This window comes from Pongo pygmaeus, chromosome 3, assembly GCF_028885625.2.
Source record: "Pongo pygmaeus isolate AG05252 chromosome 3, NHGRI_mPonPyg2-v2.0_pri, whole genome shotgun sequence".
Classification (NCBI taxonomy): domain Eukaryota; kingdom Metazoa; phylum Chordata; class Mammalia; order Primates; family Hominidae; genus Pongo; species Pongo pygmaeus.
This window is the reverse complement of record NC_072376.2, coordinates 159,064,283-159,089,148: the sequence shown is the minus strand read 5'-3', so window position 1 is coordinate 159,089,148 and position 24,866 is coordinate 159,064,283. Positions and strand designations below refer to the sequence as shown.

At 39.5% G+C, this 24,866-nt stretch overlaps 1 protein-coding gene across 6 annotated transcripts; it reads right to left on the bottom strand.

The window, feature by feature from the left end:
- Window positions 1–9,965: 9,965 nt before the first annotated feature.
- Window positions 9,966–24,303, bottom strand: LSM6 (LSM6 homolog, U6 small nuclear RNA and mRNA degradation associated). 6 transcript variants are annotated; one of them, XM_063664161.1, is made up of 5 exons: window positions 24,197–24,303; window positions 22,770–22,877; window positions 16,981–17,084; window positions 12,621–12,734; window positions 9,966–10,387 (listed from the first exon to the last, which is right to left on the bottom strand). In XM_063664161.1, exons 3-5 carry the CDS (start codon window positions 17,072–17,074, stop codon window positions 10,353–10,355), a joined length of 243 nt encoding a protein of 80 aa, XP_063520231.1. In that variant the 5' UTR covers window positions 17,075–17,084; window positions 22,770–22,877; window positions 24,197–24,303; the 3' UTR covers window positions 9,966–10,352. The 6 variants fall into 6 exon arrangements, with proteins under 6 accessions (XP_063520231.1, XP_054342343.1, XP_063520229.1 ...); XM_063664160.1 differs by lacking the exon at window positions 22,770–22,877 and adding an exon at window positions 11,251–11,310 and having other exon boundaries at window positions 10,262–10,387; window positions 23,570–24,282; XM_054486368.2 differs by lacking the exon at window positions 22,770–22,877 and having other exon boundaries at window positions 24,147–24,295.
- Window positions 24,304–24,866: the final 563 nt, after the last annotated feature.

The window sequence follows — 24,866 nt, the reverse complement described above, 5'->3', positions numbered from 1 at the left end:
TATTTCCCCTATGTTTTCATCTAGTAGTTTTACAGTTTCAAGTCTGATCAATGAATTTAGTAAAGTTGCAGGATACAAAATCAACACACAAACACAAAAATCAGTAGTATTTCTGGCTGGGCACAGTGGCTAATACCTCTAATCCACACATTTTGGGAGGCTAAGGCAGGTTAATCACTTAATCCCAGGAGTCTGATACCAGTGTGGGCAACAAGACAAAAACCTGTCTCTACTAAAAATACAAAAAATTACCTGGGTATGGTGGTGCACACCTGTAGTCCCAGCTACTCAAGAGGCTGAGGTGAGAGAATCACCTGATCCTGGGAGGCTGAGACTGCAGGGAGCAGCGATCACATCACTGCACTCAAGTCTGGATGATGGGAGTGAGACCCTGTCTAAAAAAAAGAAAAAAAACAGTAACATTTATTTACACTAAAAATGAATTACCTCAAAAAGAAATGAAGAAACCAATTTCATTTACAATAACATTAAAAAAAAAAACCACTTAGGAGTAAATTTCACCAGGGAGGTGAAAGATTTATATACTGAAAACTATAAAACATTGATGACAGAAATAGTAGAGGACACAAACGAATGGAAAGGTGTCCCATGTTCATGAATTGAAAGAATCAATATTGTTAAAATGTCCATACTACGCAAAACCATTTACAGATTCAATGCAATTCTTCTCAAAATTCCAATATCACTTTTTAAGGAAATAGAAAAAACAATCCTAAAATGTGTGTGGAACCACAACAGACCCCAAATAGCTAAGCAATACTGAACAAAAACAACAAGCTGGAGGCATCACACTGCCTGACTTCAAAATCTATTACAAAGTTATAATAATCAAAGCAGCATGGTATTAGCATGCAAACAGACATACTGACCAATAGAACAAGACAGAGACCCCAGAAATAAGCCGACATATCTAAGATCAATTGATTTTAGAAAAAGGTACCAAGAACACACAATGGAGAGAGGACTGTTTCTTCAATAAGTGGTGCTAGGAAACTGGATATCCACATGCAAAAGAATGAAAATGGATGCTTATCTTGCAACACATACAAAAATTAACTCAAAATGTGTTTGGGCTTCTTGACATACACAGGTGCAAGTGGTTTAAAGTCTCTGGACCCAGACTGCTGGGTTGAAATCTCACCTCTGCCAGTAACTAACTGGGTGATACTGAGCAAGTTTCTTCCTTTCTGTGTGCTTCAATTTCCTCATTTATAAATGGAATAATAATATCAATTTCATAGGGTTGTTCTGAAGATGAAATTAGTTTTAAAGAGCTTAGAACAATGGCCAGCACAAAGTAAGACTTGAATATGTGTTAGCTCTCTGAAGGCTCTCTTTTTATTTCTCTTTGGAGTTTGTATTCAAAAAGATACTTTACAAATTTTCTTAAACTTTCTGTGCCTTCCCACAAGATGGTATTTTTTTTTTCTGAGCAGAAATTTTTATAACTGCTTTCACAAAGGCTGGGATATGTGTCTGACTACACTTAAGATTTATTTCGGCTGGGGAAGGTGGCTCACGCTTGTAATCCCAGCACTTTGGGAGGCCGAGACAGGCAGATCCCGAGGTCAGGAGATCGAGACCATCCTGACTAACATGGTGAAACCCCGTCTCTACTAAAATACAAAAAATTAGCCAGGCATGGTGGCAGGCGCCTGTAGTCCCAGCGACTTGGGAGGCTGAGGCAGGAGAATGGTGTGAACCTGGGAGGCGGAGCTTGCAGTGAGCCTAGATCGCGCCACTGCACTCCAGCCTGGGCGACAGAGTGAGACTCCGTCTCAAAAACAAAACAAAACAACAACAACAAAAGATTTATTTCACTCCCTGGCCTACTCGCCAAGATGACAGCCCCCTTTTTTCCCAAATTCCCATCAATTCCCCATTCAATGAGCATTCTCTCCTTATGAGTCCAGTGTGTTGTTTCTTCTGATTTCTAAGCAGTAAAACTGTCAGCCCAGCAAACCAAAAATGCATCAGATGGTCAGCTTGCAGCAGAATGAACTTCCAGCAGATAGTAGAAAATTAAGGACCTTATTACTGCACTGCAACTTGCCTCTTTGCCAGTGTTTTCAAATTTTCAAATAATAATAATGAGCCTGATGCTGAGGATGACAGCAGTTCTATCTGGAAGCCAAAATGCTTACCAAAGACCTAGGTAAATTATCTAAAGACATCAGGATTGTGTTTCTATGTAATTATGTGTCAGCAGGAAAACAGCAAATGAACACCAATATCTCAGGCACCTTCAGGCACTGGAAATGAAAAGCCAAGAGAAACACAGCTCTGCCCTCAAGGAGCTTCCGATATACAATGGCACTGAAATTGATCTGGTCTCACTGTTGTAAAAGCCTGATAGGAAACTCTTTTCTTTAGGTTTTGTCAAGTTCCTAAAGTACCTAGGTCAGTGGCATCCACACACCAACTGCCCACAAAGTCACCAGCTATGTCAGGAGTACAGCTTCCACTGAGATACAACAGGGACTCCAGCACAGCCCCTTCCCCTCCACACAGAAAGCTTGAGGAAGGGTCAGCTTGTTAAAATAATAAATAAATTGACATGAAATTCAGAATAAGGGCAAATAGGAGAGAAATAATGCCAAGAGAATTTAGGCGGGGTAGGGGTAGGGGATTCAAACTACAGAGTTTAAAAGCTGGCTTCTCCCATAAAACAGAAGTAGAAAGAGGGAGAAAGAAGGGAATCATAATTTGGGGTAAATTTCACTTCATTAAAGGGAAATGAATGACAGCAGCAAAACTGATCATGTTAAAAGTCTGCACTGGTTTTTAATTAAAAAGAATGGCTTTTAAATTATCTGCCTAGCTGGTCATGGTGGTGTGCGCCTGTAGTCTCAGCTACTCAGGAGGCCGAGGTGGGAGGATCACTTGAGGCCAGGAGGTTGAGGCTGCAGTGAGCTATGACATCACTGTACTCCAGCCTGGGTGACAGAACAAGACTCTGTCCACTCCCCACTGCCCCCTCCAAAAAAATTCTCTACCTGATGATCATTCAACCTGCTTTTCCTTTCAGTTAAAATAAATTCATTTCTCTGAACAGGGTATATAGGTTCACTCAGGAAAACAGTTCTAATCATGGGAAATAGTATATATTATCTATTATCTCTTAACCTCTCACCCATCTATTTTAATTTTTTTACAATAGATGTTCCCCCTTTTTTCTGGAAATGCAAACAGAATACGGCATTTTGATCAAGGTTTGCTATATCTCTTTGACATCCTGCATTTTTTCCTCACAGTACTTAAAGTGATCAGTTTCAATGAAAAGTTAAAAAAAGTTTTAACGTTTTATAATACACTGAAAAATGGTAAGAATAGGAAAAGAGAAATTGTGAGTAAACATGTCACAAAAAATGTACTTAACACAAAATGCACAACCTAACATGGTTGAATTTTAAATGATTGTATGGTGATTTTAAGCAATGTGTGCCCAAGGTTGGGGGTAGAGTGGTTTTGGGGTATGGGCTGTGCTCAAGGAATGGGGCCTGGGAAAGTCCTAAGTACACAAAATGAGAATGAGGGATACAGAGAAGGGGGACAAGTGACATGGCAAATCTCACGTGAGAAAAGACATTAAATTACTTCAGTCTTGGGGCCAGGCATGGTGGCTCATGCCTATAATCCCAGCACTTTGGGAGGCCAAGGCAGGTGGGTCACTTGATGTCAGGAGTTTGAGACCAACCTGGCCAACATGGTGAAACTCCGTCTCTATTAAAAATACGAAAAGTTACTCCAGCTACTGGGGAGGCTGAGGCAGGAGAATTTGCTTGAACCCAAGAGGAGGAGGTTGCAGTGAGCTGAGATCATGCCACTGCACTTAAGCCTAGGCAACAGAGTGAGACTCTGTCTCAAAAATAAAAAATAAAAATAAATTACTTCAGTCTTCATTCAACATCTGAGCAAATGAGTCACTGACTAAAGAACTATAGATTTAGTCAGCGTTGCCCAGGGAGGGAAAGTTGATTCAGATGCACACACAGCCTGTCTCCACTTCTGTCCTACAGGCTTACTGGGTCTGATGATGCACAGCTTCTAACACAAAGGCCCAGCAAATGGCTGCTGGGAAACAGCCTGTTGAGTAGTAATTAGGATTAGAGAGACTCCAGGGAAGAAAAAACAAATTCTAAGAAACAGTCATCTCAAAAACTGCTAGTCTCTGCAAACAGTGCCTGCAGACACAAGCCAAGGAGCAGTTTTCTACCTTGGCCCGGTGTATAAAGGGCTGTTGGCCAACTATTGATATTTCCTGTCACACTCAAGCCAGATGATAACGAATCACTGTCAGCAACATCATCTTTGAATGTAGAGGACAGCAGTCTGTGTGCACACCTTGGGACCTTCTTCATTCGACTGCTGGTAGGATGAATCGGAAGAGAAGATTGATTTATTGATTAAATGCATGCTAGAAGAAGAAATCGATGGAGCCCACACCTATGCACTTGATCAAATAGCAGAAGGAACTGTTACTGTAGTTGTAGCGTCTCCCCAAGTGACCCTGGGCAAGTCACTTAACCTCTTGGCTTCAGGTTTCCTCATGTGGAAAAAGTGACTACCTTGTTCAGTAACTACGAGGGGAGAATGTGAGGATTAGCTTAGTTGGGTAATGAAACCAAGGTGGAGGTCTGATCCTCATGAGGCTCCTCTACTGCACTCCCAGCATGGAGAAATCATCTCAGAAATCTTTCTACCTATGCCAGTGCCAGGGGGACAAGGAACAGGGTGTGAAGCAGGCTCTGCCAAGAATATCACAATTAGGAAAAAGACAAAAGCAAACTGGAGATCAGGTCCTGCTGATGGGACATCTTTGAACAAGACAGGAGCACATGCACTTCCTCAGGAGAAAGATACCTGTAAAGAGTTTTGAATATACTGAAAAGGGAGAGCCATAAAAACCCACTGTATGAAAAGTGATAAGGTAAAGTTTTAGCTGTAACATGCCCTGTGCCTTTGAGACACATTTTACATAAGGCAAGTTCTGAGGTATACTAAAGACTCCATGATCATCTCCTCACAGTATGTGGATGGAACACATTTGGTTGGCTTGAGATAAAATTACCTGGTCTAATGAAAGACTGTCACCTTCTGCATTTTCTTTTAAATATAGGAATATATTAATTGGAAAACTGTAAGTTAAACTGCAGCAACAAAACCAAACCAAAACAATCTATTCAGACTCAGCTTCTGAAACCATGAAGAAACCACTTACTGTTTTCTTTGGAATCTAATGAAAAATAGATTAAGACACCAGGAGCACAGGTCCCTCAACCGAAGTCTTAACAAAGAAAAAATTCCTTTTTCAATACAGTAAAAATCACACCGAGGCTTTATACTTCTGAATGCTTTACTAATGATTAAGAAAATGTGTAATGCGAAGGATATGGTTAACATACCATGATAGTCAACTGCATAGATCAACTTGGCTAGGCCATGGTACCCAGGTATTTGGTCAAACATTACTCTAGATGTTGCTATGAAGCTATTTTTTAAAGACGAGATTAACATTTAAATCAGTAGACCTATTTAAAGTAAACAAAACAGACTACCCTCCATAATGTGGGTGGGCCTCATCCAATCAGTTGAAGGAATTAATAGGAAAACACTGACTTCCTTGGAGGAAAAGGGAATTCTTCCAGCAGCCAGCCTTCAGACTTGAATGGCAATTCTTCCCTGGGTCTCCAGGCTGCCAGCCACCCTGCAGATTTTGGGCTTGCCTCCACAATTGTGGGAGCCAAGTCCTTAAAATCTCTCTATACATCCTATTGGTTCTGTTTCTCTGGAGGAACCACGACTAGTACACATAATGTGGTAGGTTATTACCACTGTTCACCAGTATTTCTGGTTGTCTCTCCTGGGTCCATGAAAGGATTATACTTTCCTGAAAACTTAAAGTAAGCCCTGACCGTGTAACTTGCTTTGCCTAATAATGGGGTAGAAGTGACACTAGCTTTAAGCAAAAGGTTTTAGGAGCCAGGGAGTGATCCTTTATGCTCTTCCCCTGCCGCAGCAGATGCTGAGTCCTCAGGTTGAGATGTTGGAAACATAAGGTGCTGCCTCCCTCGGCCTGGGCCCCCAGGTGACTGCAATCAGTGGAGTCCCACCTATGGGCCCCTGTGCACATGGAGCATGAGTAAGATCATTAGTTGTTTCAAACCACTGAGATTTGGGGTTTGTGACTAACACACTACTGTGGGCGGGGTACAAGGAGCCCTGTATCCCAGCAACATCCACTCAACCATACATATTACATATTTTTAATTTTTTCATTTTTCCAAGTTCAATAAAACATCTATTTGATATAAACACTGAATAGTGACTTGAAATACCGTATGCACATGATGGTAATAAAATTGCCTAAGATTGTTACGTAAACTTTTCATAAACTAACCTCTCCTTTAATCCAAATTATTGGTATAATATATTGCCAAACCCACCAACATCCATCCCATTACAAAACTTGGAATAAATTAAGCCCATGTGAATTTGGACATTTGTGTAACCTAGGCATTGAAAACTAGCCTATCCCAAGTGTTTCATATTTCATGAAGTTCCTGGAATATGCCTCTGCCTTTCTATCTGCTATAACTCCCAAATTACTATGAAGAAAATCCTTTAGTGCTGCAGATGAATCAAAATGGGTCTTCAAATAAAAAAAAATCCAACATGATTTTTCAGTCAAACCACACAAAAGCTAGCTTTTGCTAGGGGAAGGAAAAAAACAAAGATGGAAGGCTGAACTACCTGGGCCTGTGGGTAAATAGGGCATAGTTATGTTCAGATTTCAAAATTATCCACTCCTGAGTTTATTTGGAATTTCAAGATACGAACATACAGTTGAGATGTTCAAATCCATCTAAAATGTTCAGATTTTTAAAAGAATTCTTACAATTTTGGCCCAATATTTTAAAAAAAGGATGGAGAGTACCACTTTCCCCCATAAATACCCAAACCTACAAACTCAGTATGGAAGGTGCGAACAATGTCATGTTTCCTTTTTTATCTACCCCCATAAGGTATAGCACAGTGCCTGCCTACAGCTGTCATCCAATAAACGCTAAATTGATTTCTGCCACCATATTCTGAAATCCCCACTCCCTGGCCACCTCCCGCATCTTTTAAAGGAGGGACATAACAGGTATCAGAGGGCTCTCTCCACGGTCCTGTCGTACGTGGCACATACCACTCTCACCATCCACTCTTGCATTTTCACCCCCACTCTGGCTAATTGGACTTCAACAGTGAATCTAAGTTAGTCGGTCAACAACAGAGACACAGCTAGCTGTACTGCTGTGTACTGGTGGTACAACAGACAGCAGCAACTGGAATTAAGGTAGTTGCTGGATATTCAGACCCCAGAGGTCAGGACTAACCCTGCCACTCTTAGGTGGCGTCTATCTCCACAACGGTCAGGGGCAAGCTTAGTGAAGACAGGCAGAGGCACTCCACTGAGCACACGGCCTCCTGAAACCAGGTTGGTGGGGAGAAAAGCTGCAGGTTGTCTTCCTTTCACCAACAATTTCTTTTTGTGGAGAAAAAAAAATTATAGTTAATGCAGTTGGGCTGTGGGGAAGAGCAAGGCCACAGCATGGGCTGGGATTTACCTCTGAATATAAGAGCTAGCCAGTACTCTGGAGGATCATCTGCTCGGAGAACAAAGGTCAGTGCAATCATGGGCGTGTCTGCCCCCAGTAAGGGAACATTCTGGATCTTTGGCCTGGAATGCTGTACTAAGGTCACCCAAGAGTCAGTGATTATCAAAGACAATTTTAGCCCCTAGAGGTTGCTTCTATTGTTACAGATTATTATAGCCTCCAGGGCGATAAGCCTTATACAGCAAGTCCAATGCTGCTGCACTTTTAGACCTTAAGGAAATCCCATAAGCATTTGTTACTATTATTAATCAAGCATAATTAAGCGCTCCTAGCATGCATTCCGTATTGCCTTGAGCAGAAAGCTTCAGATGTAAACCATCTTTCAATAACATTCCCTTCCTGAATGCTGAGATGAGAACATGAAAATCATACCACATGTCTGCCATCTGTATTTGTACTTGTCAACAGCTCTGTTTTGGGATAAACAGTTTTGAAATAAGAATCAATTCGACTTGTTGGAAGATTAGCCAAGGAATAGCTCAAAGACCAAAACAGAACAGGAAGTCAGATAGTCTGAAAATCGAGCACAATTTTGTTTCTCACTAAACATTCTGTTTTGTCACAGCCCAAGAGAAAGAGTGCAGCAGCCAGGGTTTGGGGGCACAGAGACAGGGAAAATGTGTGTTCTCAAGTAAAAAATTCTTCAACCTGGAACAAATGTCTTCGCTACAATGCAACTAGAAATCATTCACTGACCTCTAGGAGACTACAGTTAAGAACAAAGCAATTTTAGCATTTACACTTTGTTTCATGGTTCTACTATGTGAAGGTATACACAGGGGACAACTTGAGCAGGTCCAAGTGCATAATACAGTCCTTTATTACCATCAAAATGGCAGCATTTCCCAAAGTCGATCTTGATTAAAAGTAGTTCCATGGTTGAAAACAGTACTCCACTGTAGAGCTATTAAACTAGAGAGATGGCAAGGGGAAAATAAAGACTTATACACCAAAGGGGAGGTCAGGGAAGAAGTTAGAAAAAATAGGATGCTACAGATTGGTGGGAGACTACAATGGAATTGCTTTTAGAGGTGGCTGATATAAGTGAACGAAGGGACACGATAACCTGGCAGCCCCACATATCTACAAAACAAATGAGAACATGTATGCTCCACTTGGAGAGCCATCCATTTTCTCCTTAAAAGAATTCATTTATAAAAGAGCAAATTGGTGATTTGTACTTACAGACTGGACCTTTTCCAAGCCCCTGTCAAGAAGTGATAAATTATTGAAGCACAGCATAAAGTGTTTTATTTTCAGTGTGCACACAGTAAAACCCTGTGAAATGTTTCTGTTCACCTTTCCCGTTATTAATTAAAAAATAATTGTTTCCAATTACTCTCTGATCTTTAAAATAAACCAAGACAAAACACTACATATACCTCTCCAGAATCAGCACTGCCCCTTCCCTCTCCTTCTAGATCCTGCCCCCCATCCTTCAACCAAGCAGTTGTTTCAAATCACACCACCGGCTCCTGAAATAGGAATGCTATTTAGGTTGGAAAGGGAGGGAAGAGGAAGTCCAATACAACATTCACACAATTGTCTGGTATTCATTCAACCACAGTTCCCAGATATATTTGTTGTTCCTAGAGACAGCGTAAAACTGTTTGGAGAATAAAGCAGGGTTGTGGAAAACTCATTAATAAATTGTGAAAATCCTCTCAGCAGGAGTCATATAACCAGAGGAACTGCCTTGTGCCAAGCAACATAAAGCCTGGTGCTCTGCTCCTGGACAATGTCACAGGCAAATACAGCTGATTTTTGAGAAAGGTCTCCCTATAGCCACTTACTAGACAAGAGTTAGGAAAAATTATTTCCCAATCTCAGCTCAGCAATTAGAACCTGAATTATGTTTATAAACTTTAGGCTTTGCTTTAATCTGACTGTGAGAGATGTACAGGAACGGCCCCTCCCGTACTGTGTTTATAAACTGAGAGAATAACGTTGATGCCAATGCTCCTGAAAGGGAGCAGGGAAACCTAAAAAGTCTAATTGCATAGGAGATGCATGGGGACTGCTGACAGGAGGGCTTTCTCCTCACTGAAATCTTGTTCATCTTTAGGATTTCTCCAGCATCTCAGTTCAAATTCCCACTCCTTATGTGCAAGTGGCACTCTTAGCTTTCCAATTCTGTTTTCTATTAGGGTGACTCAATCAGTGGCTGAACTTCTGATCCTGTGGCCCCTTTTTGTAGCTTCAGACTGAAACTGGATGCCTTTGTAGAACATATTCACCCAAGGATTTTGTATGAACAGAAAACAACGCAATAAAGGAGGATACCTCTAAAATGTTTTAATTATATGCCCATACAATATATAAAATATATGCATCATTTTAGCTGGATAAGAAAAGCAAGTCAAATGAAATGACACTCCTCGAAACTTAAGTTAAATAATCTTGTAGGAAGAGGTATATTTTGTCTTTTTAAAATTATTTTAGCATTCTGTACACTGACGAGGTAAAAGAAACTGACTGAAACTTAAATGTGAAAGAACATTTCACAATTAAATCCACAATTGTATACATGTATCTTACTCACATGTCAGTGAAAAATCACCAACTATTATAAAAAGAGGACAAATTGTATCACAAAAGAAGCAAAAATTAGAAAAAATTCATAAAAAAATATATCCAACTATGAAAAGCATTGCTCTCTTGGTGTCTTCACATCCGTCTCTTCTGTGTACTGATGTACAATACTGAAAAGACAAAAATACATAAATTGAAATTAAAAAACCCTGCTTGTAAGTATACATAGCAGCAAGTTTAAAAGCCAACAGATTTTGGTCTGATACATCTGACATTTAAAAGGAATTCTCATATCATTCAATTAACTCTAGAAATACTATAAGACTAGTTTTATGAATCTACACCCGGGTTTGATGTCTTACAAAACTGTCCTAATCTCATCCATGTGTCTCAGTGACTCTTTAAAGTGTGACCAGGAAGATAAAATAAAATATATGTGAAAGTCCCTGGCATCTAAGAATGCTTTATAGTTAGAAGTATGAGAATTATGCTTTTCAGGGCTGAACACAGTGGCTCACGCCTGTAATCTTAGCACTTTGGGAGGCCGAAGCAGGTGGATCACTTGAGCTCAGAAGTTCGAGACCAGCCTGGGCAACATGGTGAAACCCCGTTTCTACCAAAAATACAAAAAATTAGCCAAGCAAGGTGGTATGCACTTGTAGTCCCAGCAACTTAGAATGCTGAGGTGGGAGGACTGCTTGAGCTTGGGAGGCAGAGGCTGCAGTGAGCTGAGATTGCACAACTACACTCCGGCCTGGGCCACAGAGCGAGACTTCATCTCAGGAAAAAAAAAAAAAAAAAAAAGATACTTTTCAGAAAGTAAATCAGTAAATCTAACCAGGCTAGATCTCAAATTAAGAATAAACAACATATTTTCATCTATCTCCCCAATACAAACTCTAAACTTGCTGTTTACCTTCTTAATTGCAACAGGATAAACAAGAGCTAAGGAGTTTATTTTTTATTTTTATTTTTTAATGATACCAAAGTCCTTATTCTGAGTTCCCGTTAAAGTTGCACACTTTGGTGTTACCCAGTGTTCTGCTTAGAGGTCCTCTCACAACTACCAACATGAACTCTTAGGATGTGTGGTCTGTAGGAATGAAACAAAATGAAATGCTTAGGTCACTTTGGCCAAACTAGAGGTGGTTCTCCCTTCCACCTTCCATGCCTACTCGGCTTCTGAGAGGTCTGCTCAAAGCGAACAGTAAGGTGTCTTCATCAAAGAACATAGCACAGATCAATCAAATAAGTCAAGATCCTCTTTAAGAGCCAACGATGTGAACTTGGGAGTCTAAAGATGAGTGTCACTGATTACATCATGGGAAATGTGACATGAAGGGAAGCATCAGAATGCCAGTACAGCCACCCCCCAACCCTGCCCCCCCAAGTCCTAGGGGTAGTGTGCACGTTAAAGGATCTACCCTATCAACACACACAGAACCCAACCTGCCGGTGACTGCTGCCATTAGCTGTCTTGAGGTGAGGCAAGATCATAATATTTCTTAGGAAAAAGAGGAGGTCAAATAAGGATATGAAAAACAGGATAAATAATTCTATAAATAGAAAGGACTAGAAAGCCAGGAAATAATGTATGTAAAAATATGATATGAAGAAATAAGGTACTATAAGCACAGGGGACAGACTCTATTATAAAAGTCAGGAAGTTTAGTTTATAGCAAAGAGATCCAACTATTTAGGGGGTTGAAGACATCCAGAATTAAAGAAATCAACAAAAAATCTGAACTCAAGAATCCCAGAGTTTCATCTGGGAGATGGAACCAAAAAGTGGGGTAATTCTCATAATTCCGATATCTTTCCCTCCCCACCAAAAATGCAAATATGACTTTATTATAATTTTCATTTTTAAACTAGGTACTTAAAAATAACTATAAAAATCATAGCAATTTATTAGTTGTTAAAAAACTGAGTAACTTTTTCTATTTTGCCATTTTTGCCAAACCAAAGGATGCAAATCTGCATAGAAAGCATCTGAATGTTTAATAGAGAAGGGATAAATAGGACGAACTGCCAAATTATGCAAATCAAAGACAGCAGGGAAACAGTGCCCATTCTTACAGCTCCAACTTCCAGGCTACAAGAAGCAGGAATATGCGTTGCGGGGATATACTACACTATATTCGAGCGCAGGGTTCTAGGTCAGGAGAACAACGTCCCTCAGTTCCTCATCATTAAAGGAAGGGAAGGAGAGAATTTTAGTTTCAAAATTCCATGAAGCATCTACAAAATAACTGGTCAAACTGAAGATCTGACGTATAAGCATTTTAAAATAATCAAGCCTAAAACTGGACTTTTAAATTATCTAGAAAACTCTTTGGTGATCTGGATTATAAATAGAAAGGCTTATTTTGAATGCTGTACTATAGGGTGAAGAAATGTTACCATTGTTTCCTCGGATAAATGCATCCCCATACTTATTCTTCAGTTGTCCATTTACATATTCTTCTGTCTGCTCCAGGGCTATATTCATGTAGCCATCCAGGCAAGCCAGGACCCCTGCACACATATTTAGTCAAAAAGAAGATATACAAGGCAAGTAAGAGTTGAAAATTACAGGGTATACCTTAGAGCAGACAATCTCTTTATTCATTAGCTCTTAGATGCTTAATATAAAAATTCACACCATAAATGAAATTCAACAGCTTAAACACAAAACAACTCTATGCCAACCTGAATGAAGTCTAGGAAGGCAGTCACGCACCCACTACTACCTGGTAAAACAACAAACTGTCACTTCCCTCATGGTACGTATGACCACACAGAAACTTTTAAAGCATTCAAAAAAGTAAGAGAATAAGACTATTCCAGCAAAACTACCATTCTTTGAAAGCTAAGCACAAGGTGGGCAATTATGCATGAACAAATGATCCTTGGTTCCAGTGGCATTTCCTACTTTAGCCACTAAGTGAAATAGGGGCTGGCAGATTTATTTCATTCTTTTACAACATCTACTGCAGCAGATGAATGTACTCCAGGGTTAAAAGGAAGTCTCCACAATCTGTTAAAATAATAGAAGAGGAGACAGCAGGTGCTCCCGAAAGAACATCTTAAAGCTGTGACTCACAGTGAAGAGCAGCTTGAGAATATAGGGCAACATATTGCATTATAACACATCTTGTTCTGTTTTGTTACAGCTATAATATTTTCCAATCAAAACTAATAGAGAAAATGGCCAAAAACATTCAAGGGAGCTTTCAAGGAAACAGTTTGAGTAAATCTTTAATTGTGTTAAGATGGTATAAATTTTGTAAAATTTGACCTGATGATCTTTTTCAAAAGATGAAAATCTGTAAGCCTCTAACTCTGTCTCTAATTTAAAGTGGCATTATCTAGAAAAAAAAAATTTAAGTAAAAATAAATACCAGATTCAATTCAATTAGTTGAGTCTATAGTTTCTCATTTGATGTCTTAACTTCATTAGTATGCTCCTCACTCTCTGCCTCTGCCCCCATTATCCTCTAAACAAAAAAGTTTCCTTTCAAAATTGTGTGCGTAATGACAGCAAAAGACATTAATCTACCAGAATTCTGCTAAAAGCGGTAAACTCTCAAAGAACCAGAATGGACTGTGAATAATAAAATTATTTCCTAGCAAAAGAAAGCTTAAGCTACAACTTTAGCTCATTTCCTGCTGTATTATTTTACATATAAACCGCAATTATAAATGAGCAAGAAAAATCTCAGGCACAATATGCAAACCTGTTTGAAAACTAATGAAAAGAATTTCAAAATGAAATGTCCAGGCTGGGCACAGTGGCTCATGCCTGTAATCCCAGTACTTTGGGAGGCAGAGGCAGGCAGATCACTTGAAGTCAGGAGTTCAAGATCAGCCTGGCTAACATGGCGAAACCCCGTCTCTACTAAAAATACAAAAATTAGCCAGGCATGGTGGCGGGTGCCTGTAATCCCAGCTACTCAGGAGGCTGAGGCAGGAGAATCGTCTGAACTTGGGAGGCGGAGCTTGCAGTGAGCCAAGACTGAGCCACTGTACTCCAGCCTGGGCGAAAGAGTGAGACTCGGTCTCAAAAAAGAAAAAAAAAAAAAAAGAGTTCACTTCTAATTAAAATATCTATTCTCACAGCAAAGGCAAAAACAAACAAACAAAACGAAAAACTGCCTAGGGGGTTAGAAATACAACCCTTTCCTTCCATGAGATAAACTACTATACATAACCAAAAACAAGACATTTTCTCAAAGAGAAACTGCTACAGAGAGTTGTTGGAGTTTTTTTTTTTTTTTTGGTATGTTGTTGTTTTGCTTTGGGGTTTTTTGGTGTTTTGTAAACCACAAAATAAGCACATTCCTTTAGTAAGGCTATCTAATAGTATAAAACATTTTGCTTTAATAGTATAAAGGCCATGAACAGACATTCATAAGAGGAAAAAAAAATTATGGTTACTATCCATGTGAAAGACTCCTGAATCTCACTAGTAAACAAAGAAAATATATGTAGAATGAGATATTACTTGTTGCCAATTAGATTGGAAAAGATGAAAAAAAGCTAATACAAGAGTTGGTGAGAACATAAAGGATAAACCCAAGTTCCCTAATGCAGGGCCATGAATACTCTCTGACTTGTAAATCCTAGCCCAGGGAATTGATTCTAAAGAGATGTTTGGTCAACTTCACAATATATGTCAAAGCAGAAGAGTTGTTTATAGTGGCAAAAAACTGGTCAACACCTAAATGTCCATTAATAGGAAATTGGTTAAAAGTAAAAACAAAACTATGGTACAGCCACACAAGAGATTCCTATGCAACCATTAAACCCTCTATATTGTCACAAAACTAAATGTACTGTTTCAACGTTTAAAAAAAAAAATCAGGTTGCATGTAGTTGATTCCATTTATGTCAAATTATGCTAATACAGAGCTCAAAATTGGTAAACTGTCTCTGGATAGTAGCATTGGGGATCCTTGGCTTTCTTCTATATACTTTTCTCTATTATTTCCTTTTACATTTCTAAAATTAAAACAGAACTAAAACATGTATTGCCTTTATAAATAGAAAAATTTTCCCTAAAGAGTACAGAGAAAAAAGGTCAGGCTGGTTCATCTCTTCAATAAAGTGGGTACTGAGAAGATATTGAACACAATGTCCTCACTTTAATCAACTGTCAAACAGAATAAAACCCCTAGAAGTCTATTACTTCCTATGGGCCCATCATCAAAAGTTCGCAGGTGAGAGGCAGTACATGGAGACATTATACTACCTCAGTATTCCGTATGAATCCGTTAATTTTACTATAAAAATAAAATTAAACTGGAGAGATGTTATTAATGTCAAGAAGCTAAAGGAGTACATAATCACCAGAGTGGTTTCTTAACAAGGCTTATGAGCCGAGCCTGAACTTGAGTCCTAGCTCCTCCTTTACTAAGTGGGGATAATCAATACAGATTTCAAAGGAAAAAGCTCAAGAGATTACTATGATTATTAATTATTCAGAAAAGAGACCAAGAAAAGGCCACAAAACCCTGTGCTATGGTTTGAATGTGTCCCCTCCAAAATTCAGGTGTTTGGCAATAGGACAGTATTAAGAGGTGGAGGCCTTTAAGAAGCAAGCAGACCATGGGGACTTGCCCATTAATGGGATGAAGGCCTGCATTAAAAAAAGTCTTCATGCAGTGTGCTGGTTTGCCCTGTGCCTTCTGCCACATGAGGACTCAGCATTCCTCCTCTCCGGAGGATGTAGCCTTCACCAGACAACTGAACCTGCTGGCACCTTGATCTTGGATTTCCTAGCCACCAGAACTGTGAGAAAATAAACTTCTGTTTTTGAAAATTACCCAGTCTAGAGGCGGAGCTTGCAGTGAGCCGAGATCGCGCCACTGCACTCCAGCCTGGGCGACAGAGCAAGACTCCGTCTCAAAAAAAAAAAAAAAAAATTACCCAGTCTAGTGTACAGTGCTCAGGTGACGGGTGCACCAAAATCTCAGAAACCACCACTAAAGAACATATCTATGTAACAAAAAAAACCACCTGTACCCCCAAAAACTACTGAAATAAATAATAAAAAAACACAAAAAATGAAAATAAAAATGACCCAGTCTGTGGTATTCTGTTATAGCAACCCAAGAGACCACGTCCCTCTGCTAATGAATCAGTTATAGCTACACCTGTCAAATATTTCAGGTAACTTAACATACTTTAGCTGTGGAAGATAAGAAATTCAGTAACTTTAAAAAATGGAATTTGAAACCATTCTTCCTTATAAAGTTAATTTCAAAAGCATTGCAGCCTCTTAAAAATATTCTCTCCAAGAACAGAAAGGCATTTTTTTTTTTTTGAGACAGAGTCTCACCCTGTCGCCCCACACATTATACGTTATATGAGTGGGACATTCAGGTTGTAAAATGATACTCAACAGCTGCTTGCCAATCTTGAATACTCCTGCAAAAACAAATGCTGCTGCACCAAGATGTTCTTCAGTTGAGTTGTTCATATCTGAGTTCACTAGGAATACCTAGCTATTACCAGGGAATTTAGGCACATATGATCTCAAAGCAGAGACAGGAGACAGAAGTCACACAAATCACACTGAAAGGCAGAAGCACACGCTATACTGTCAGACTTGTCCTTCTAAAAGGAATGACCTCAGAGGTAGAAAAAGATATATGCATAAAAACTACTGATGACCAGTACTTTTTTGGCCTATTGGGTATATTTAAGAGCTTAATAAATATCCGTAAGTCACATTTACTTATTCAGTTATACCAGTGAGGTTGAAACATGAAAATATTACCTCGATAATCCACTCCAGAATTTAATTTTACCACAACTGGTCGTCCGATGATTTGCTTTAAGAAGTCACTAGGGGTTTGCTTCCGAAGACTCATTTTAACAATCCTAAATCAAAATATGAAAAGAAATAATAAAAGGTAAAGACCAAAGCTGATTATTCAACAAAACCCTTAAAGCCCTTAACATACTTACAGAAAATGAAGTATCAAAGGACTATGCGAGAAGACGCATATTACTCCACTGCTACTACATGACAGCTAACATGTTTTCAGTACTTACTATGAGCCAGATACTAAGCTAAACATTCTACATGCATTATCTTATTCAGTTCCCACAACACCATGGCATAGTCTCATTAGGGAAAGTCCTGTGTTTACAAAAGCACCTGCTCTTAATCACTTATCATTACTGCCTGACATATAGTCAGTATACCCATTACAACCACTACCACTTCCATTCAGTGAATGGTTGGTTATTTTATGCAGAGCATTCTGCTAAGGTCTTTATAAACACTATCACATTTCATCTTTACAAGAACCCTGGGAAGAAGGTCTTAATACCCTCATTTTGCTGATGAAAAGTAAAGGCACAGAAAGATTAAATAATTTGTTCCCAAATGTGATGGAACATTCAAGTTCAAATCAGCCCTATTTTAAAGTCCATATTATATAGAACAGACACATTTATGAACAACTGATGCCTAAATGGTATCTCTGAAAAGAATTATAATCTAAAGGTAATTTTGAGTGTACTATATGCCAGCACTTTTCCAAGAACTTTATATTTATTAATCAATTTAAATTGCTCTACCCTAAAAGGGAGGTATTGTTTTTATCCTCATGTTACACATGAAGAAAAAGACACAGAAAGATTAAACACTCTGCTCAAGGTCACACAGCTAGAAAGTGGATAGCCAGCCCATACTCTTAATCACAACCTTAAACAGCCTTCTGAAAGTCAATAACACAGCCAAAGATTTTTAATTACTCTATTAGGACTATAGCAGATATGTGCTCTAAATAATGAAGAAAAAAGTCTTAATACTCAAGTATAACAGGGGTCTAACACAGAAAAAGAGATAGCATTACACACCCAAATCAACAGCATCAGACATGCAAAGCTGCACATCACTCCTTTCAAAACGCATCTTTTCTTATAAAATAGCTCTTTCAAAATATGTTGGCAAGTTAATAAAACTGTAGTTAAGCAAAAACTGAGTAAAAATATTTCAGAAATTAATTTTTCTGTTTCAGTCAAATTCAGCATCACTATTATTCAGCAGCTATATAGCACTGAGACTTAAAAATTAGTATGGATACAATATTTTAAGGATTCCCTTCAAGAACTCAAGCTGTTCTTTTGTTTTCAATGAAATTTTTTCATTAAACATTCTTCCATTATTTTTTCATTAAACATTCTTCCACTATGCTTATTTCATTCTAAGTCCATCCACTCAATAATCTGAGTTTGTGTGGAGAAGGATTATTTGGAGATGTTCTCATAGTGAATTCACACGGGATCAGCAGTTGTAGTAAGCTGGAACTCTAGGTTACTGGGTTCAACAAATTACATGTACATGTACACACTGAGCAAGGAAATTCAAAAACATGTCACACACAAAGGCTCTGCCCTTAAAGAACTTAAAATCTAGAAGAATTTAAACTCATTTAAAGAGTGTGAGTAAACAAACGCAATCGTAATTTAAGTAAAATAATTTTCTTTAGCCAAGAAAAGTCAACATCCTAAGTCAAATAAAAGAAAATACAAATTTCAGAAATTATTTTTGAATTTTGGGCTATCATTTGGACAATCTACACTGCCCCCAACCTTTGAAAGATGTTTTTAAAATGCGATAAATTATTTTGCTCAACAAATGTTAACTTTTCCATTGAATTTCCAGCTTATTTTTTTAGCTCCACAATCTCAACAGATAACTACAATTACAACTACTATTACAATTACAATTACAACTACTATTCAGGACAACCACTTTTCATTCAGGACTCAGATCACACAGTAATTTTATTTACACTGTTCTGAGTACAAAGTGAAAAATTACAAAATAAATACTGTAACAGATTCAGTACCTTTAATGAGTTTAGTGAAAACATACAAATCTTCCCATTCATCTATAAACCACCTTATTTACATTCTGAACACATGCCTGTTTTGAGGCTGAACACATCTAGAGAGAATATTAACTCTGAAGGCCTGATACTCAACTGATGAGTCAGGTTCATTTCCTATCACAGATGTTAAATCCCATTATGCCACAGTTTCATCATATATAAAACTGAGATAAAAGTAGCTATTTTGTGTTAAAAATCACTAAAATGCTTTGTAATGGGATTCTAGTTCATAGAGATATTAACTACTTTAATTATTACTAATTTCACCTGCTCATAGAGTATTTACAATTTCAGATTAAAAACATTTGAAAAGCAAAAGCTGGAAAGAGTTAATAACTGTCAGAAAAAAGAATGCAAATCTTGACTATCAGTTGCTTGACAGCATAGGTTATTTTAAAGGTATTAATATTAACTTTCCACACCTTTTTAAAAACACAGATATGTTCTTCTAAGCTCACCAAAGATAACGCCTTGTCCATTATGCTTTATCTGTATTCCAATTAACATCAATCTCTTCCTGAAGGCAATCAAAACTTTCAACTTTCACGGAGCACCTGTCAAGTTCAGGCACACAGGGTTGGGGAATGTAACACAAAGACAAAGCCTTAAGCCCTCAGAGTTTACATTCCAGAGAGGGCAAGAAACATGTAAATGCAGAATTTTACAAAGGTGATGTGTATTCTGATAGAATTATGCACAAAAGGGCAGAGAACACCCTCTTACCCCAGGCTTGGCAGATCAAAGAATTTCTGGAAGTAACACCTGAGCTGAATTTGAAGGAAAAGGCGTCACCCCCCAGCTGAAAGAAGAGAAGTCAGAAAAGGCACGGAACAAGTGTCTGGGTAGAATGTAAAAGCTACATAGGCAAGGAGGAGACGCCTCTGCGGCAGGGAGCTGTGCCACATTCACAGGGAGCACAGAGTTGAGGCTCTGGGTCAGTTTCCCAAACTTGAATCATTAGATCAGCTGGAGATTCTACTCAGTAGTTCTGGGGTAGGAGCCAGCAATCTATTTGAACAAGCCTAGGAAATAACTGGCAAGGGGAAATACTGTTGTCAATGATACGAAACGGGGGTTTTAAGCAGGAACTTGCTTGGGTTGCACTCTCTACTTTCCATAGCAGAGTGCAGATGCCCATCTCACCTACTTTTGGCATCACACAGTTTGGCATTTGATTTTATTTGCTATAACCTGTCACTATGCCCTCTTTTGTATTCTTTATGTGGGTCTTTTCTCCCTCAAAATACTGTAAGCCACATGACAAGAGGGGCTCACAAGCTTCTCGTCTGTTCTCTAGAATATCTACATTCTACTAAACCTCTTGGAAAAAAAATACTTCTAAGGTTATTTGGAAAAGAGTATATGGGTTGCCTCAAACACATTTTATCCATCACTTTAGGAAAGCCGTATCTTTTACATTAGTCTTCATTAGGCTTCCTTGGTACTCCCTGTTACTTAATGACTTGCCCATAAATCCATTTTGTATGAGTAAATTGGTCTTGACACCACAATTTTTCCCATCACTTGGCTCAAGTAATTTTAAGTTTTCATCTTTTAAATCGGATAAGGCAGAAGGAACAGTTCTGACAATTTCTGAAGCAAGAGATGAGTCTCTTGAACCGTAAACACATAAGAGGAAAAAGACCTTTCTTCAGGGTCACCCTGGTAAAACTTCTCCTTTCAAAATTAAAGTCATAATCACTCTCTGTACCTCCTCCTCCCTCCCCTGACTCCTACTCAGGCTTGTTTTAAATGACCTATTTTCATAAATGACTATTAAGTCAAAGGCAGTATATTTTCTGTCAGAAGCTACTGAGAGGTCTAGTATGAAAACATCTGCAAAGTGCCCTGCAGGGAGTTTTTTTCTTTTTGGTAAAAGAATGAAGAAAAAAAAAGAAATTCTATTAATCCAACTATGTGCTACCAGCATTAGATTCATAAGCAATTTACAGAGAAACCCTGTGAGGTGGAAAGCAAAGCCAAGGCTGACCCCGAAGCCCAAGCCCTTTCACAGGTACAGCTGCCCTTCTGAATATGTTAAGATTCTCTGGTTAAATCTTGGGGAGTCACAATAGAGGCGGTGAGAAATCCAGTTGGAGAGTAGCAGCACTGGGGAAAAAAAATACCTAACATGACAAAGTGCTGTAAATTAGCCTCAGAGAAATACAATGGACAAATGCAAAGAAATCTATCTCATGTGATTTGAGTTATGCCACTGAGCAGAAGACATGAAAATCCTTATTTCTTGGCAATGTTTACCTGTAAGTTTTTACCTACTCCTGGCATATTTACAGTTTAGGGTGAAAAGAATTTGAAAAGCAAAAAATTGCAAGGAAACATTACAATCCAAGTAATTGCAGCACTACACTAACAGATCAGTGTCTGAGGAGGCGATCAGATAGGGAGAAGAACAGCTTTCTAAATCCTCCCTTCTGACGCAGTGGAGTGCCTTGCTGTCTTTTGAAGGCTTCATACCAATCCCTCCTTCCTCGGCAGCAGGGGCTACTTCTCTCCCTCTCTCCCAAAGGCAAAGTGAGTCCACTCAGAGCACCTCTTTCCACTCTCAGTCATGGCCCTTATCAGGCTGTTTCATAATTTTTCCATTTGCTGACTGGTCTCCCATATGAATTTTAAGCTTCTTGGGGACAGGGAAAATATCTTACTCACTTGGTATCCCTGGTATCCAAGCACACTACCCAAGTCTGTGGAAGAGACATTCAAGGCCAGTGCCAAGCAAAATCCCTGTCCAGCCCCCACGAGCCCAAATTATGGATACAGTGACTAGTAGGATCACGCATGTACTTCAACAAATACTAACCTAGTAATCTCTATTATGACCACCAAAAACGGAGAAAACAACTGTTTCTGTCATTCAAGAACCAGCTGTTTCCAAATCTAGAGATGCTTGTTAAAATGCAGATTTTCCCGAAGTCTACTCAGGTAAAGGCACAGTATTTTACATTTTATAAAGTTCTCCAGGTAATTTCTATAAGTAAATGGTTCTCATCTAGGGGCAGTACCCCCAACCCTGCCCCACCCTGCTCAGGGACATTCGGAAATATCTGGGGACACTGAACTGTCATGACTGAGGAAGGTGGTGCTACTGCTATACTAGTGGGTAGAGACCAGAGATGTTGCTAAACATTTTATAACTAACGGGACGGCCCTCCACAACAAAGGACTATGCAGCCCAAAATGTCAATGGAAGTTGAGAATCTCTGCTATAAGCCCTAAAAAAAATAAAAAAATAAAAAATAATAAATAAATAAAAAAAAAACCATTGTTTTTGGTTTTAAAGTGAGGAGTTTCAAAGAAATCTCCAAGGTACAGCAAATGATAACCAAAAGCTACATTCTAACCAAATGATGGAGTGTAGATTATAATTAATCAGGGATGTTTTATTCTAACATATAGGGAACCTGAAAACAACCGTCGAAATCTTGAAGGGGTTGCCATTCTAAATAATGGATTTCTAGTCTTGGCCATGAAAATGATCACTTTCCAATTTTTCAGTGTTACAGGTCTCTCCGATGATTAAAATCTGTTAGTACACTTTTAAAAGAAGAGAATAATACAGGTGATGTGAACAAATTTTTAAATTCTAGTATCTACTATGCCACAGTTCAGTGAGAGACTGCCTGATGCAGCACAGAGTACTCACTTGGGAGGCAGGAAACCTGAGTTCTAATCCCAGCTCTGCTACTTAATTAGCTGTGTGACTTGGATAACTCATAATTTCACTTCTCATGGCCCCAGGTTCCTTCCTCATCTGCAAAATAAGGGAGTTATGCCAGATGACCACTTAAGTCTCTTCCTGCCCTAATATTCAGGTAGTCTAACGCATTAACGCCAGTGACACACACACACACACCCCACAAACATAAGCCTCTCAAGATTTCTGCACAATATTCAAGCAAGTAAAATTGCCAAACACCTCTAAAACTTTTTTGGAAAACTGCAGCAATGTGTATGAAGGCCTAAAACAGACCTTACAGATGACAGCATCTAATCTGATAATTTCACTTCTGAGAATCTAGTCCAAGGAAATAATCTAAAAAATAGGGGGAAAAGAGTTTATCAAAGCACTATCTGGGATGCTAAGATGATGTAAAAATTCAAAAACAATCTTATGTCCCACAATCGGGAAATGACTGAATAATTTATGGGACCTACACTGGGACCCACAATGATGGGACAATCAAAAGAAGATACAAAATTAGAATAATATTTAGGAAGAGTTTTTAAATGGAAGTGGAAAACTATACTGTTAAGTGATTAAACATGTACACTCTTAGCTCAAGTAGAAGCTAGCACATACAGGAGAAAATGATTGTAGGTGAAAGGGTTCAGTGAATATTATTTTCTTCACTAAAGTCTTCTATGTTTGCAATTTACTACAATAGTCACGTATTACTAAGAGCAGTGGGGCAGGGTAATCCGCATCATCTTAATCCTACACACCTTAAAAAATGCCTGCTATGCAGGTGTGCGGACACGCGTACGCACAGAAAACGTCGGGCGATAGGACTTAAGACCATACAATCTGGTTCCTCGACCTGACAACTCGGTAAGACAGGCGAATCCAGCCCTTAATTCCTGTGGTCAAGCGCAGCCACCCCGATGTAGGGGAGGGTTCGCAATTCCCTGAAGCCCTCCTGGAAGACTGGCGAAGCCTAGGCCTGGGTTCGGGATCCGCTTTCCCGCCGAATCTTGGGATTAGCGTCGGGGCTCCCTGGGGAACTTCAACAACCTGAACTGGTCTCGGACGCCAACTCGGTGGGAGCCGGCACGGTGCCGCTCGTCTCCGCGCAGTCTAGGCGCCTAGCTGAGGGCCGTCCCGGCGCCCACCATCAGACCTCTCCCGGCCATTCCGTGCGCGGAGAGCTTGGACGCGGCGTTTCGCGGGGACCCGCCACCCAGCGGTCCCTACCTGGAGCCCCAGCCCGTTCCCCGCAGGCCCTTTCCGGGGCTGCCTCGCCCGGCCTAGGGCCGCTGCAGCCGCCGCTCCACAGCGCGACTGAACACTGGGTCACCGAACCTGGGGCTGCGCCCAGCTCTGTCGTCGGCCCGCGCAGCGGTGCGGCTCACCTCGCGGGCGCGATCCAGAACCCTCACTCCAGGAGCCCCACGAGCCCGGCCGCGGCGGACGATCCCAGCCAAAACGCAAAGCGACGAGGCAGCCGCACTTTTCTACCTCAGCCAATCAGTGCTCTTCTCTGCTACGGAAGCCCGCTGGGGCCGAAAAAGCCTGTCAGCGCCAAAGCGCGCAAATCCAAGAATCCTGGTTTGTCTAGTAGCAAAATTGGTGCAATGGAGTTCCTCTAACAGAAATCTGAATACAAAATAAATACAATACAAAACAAAAACAAAAATCCAGGAAACTAGAAGTGATCTTTTGGGCAAGATTTATTTACAGAAGTGTAAAAAAATAACTTGAAGTCATAGGAAACTGGAATTTACTGTGTAAGTAACGGCATTGTGTACCCAGAAACGTCCTTGAATAGTTTAAAGCAAATAAATAAGTAAATGAAACACCTCAAGTCTTTAAATCTACCTCTGGATATTGATTAAATGTGTGAAGACTTAAGCCATTTTAGCCAGAGACTGTTTCCATGGCAATGTTAATCAATACAAAAATAATCAAAATCACTCAAGTAACTCCAAATTATAATGACATTAATTGTGTTACATTACTAGTTCCTATTGGAAATGGTGTGCAGACTTATTTAAGTGCTACTATGGGAACTTGGTTTGGAAT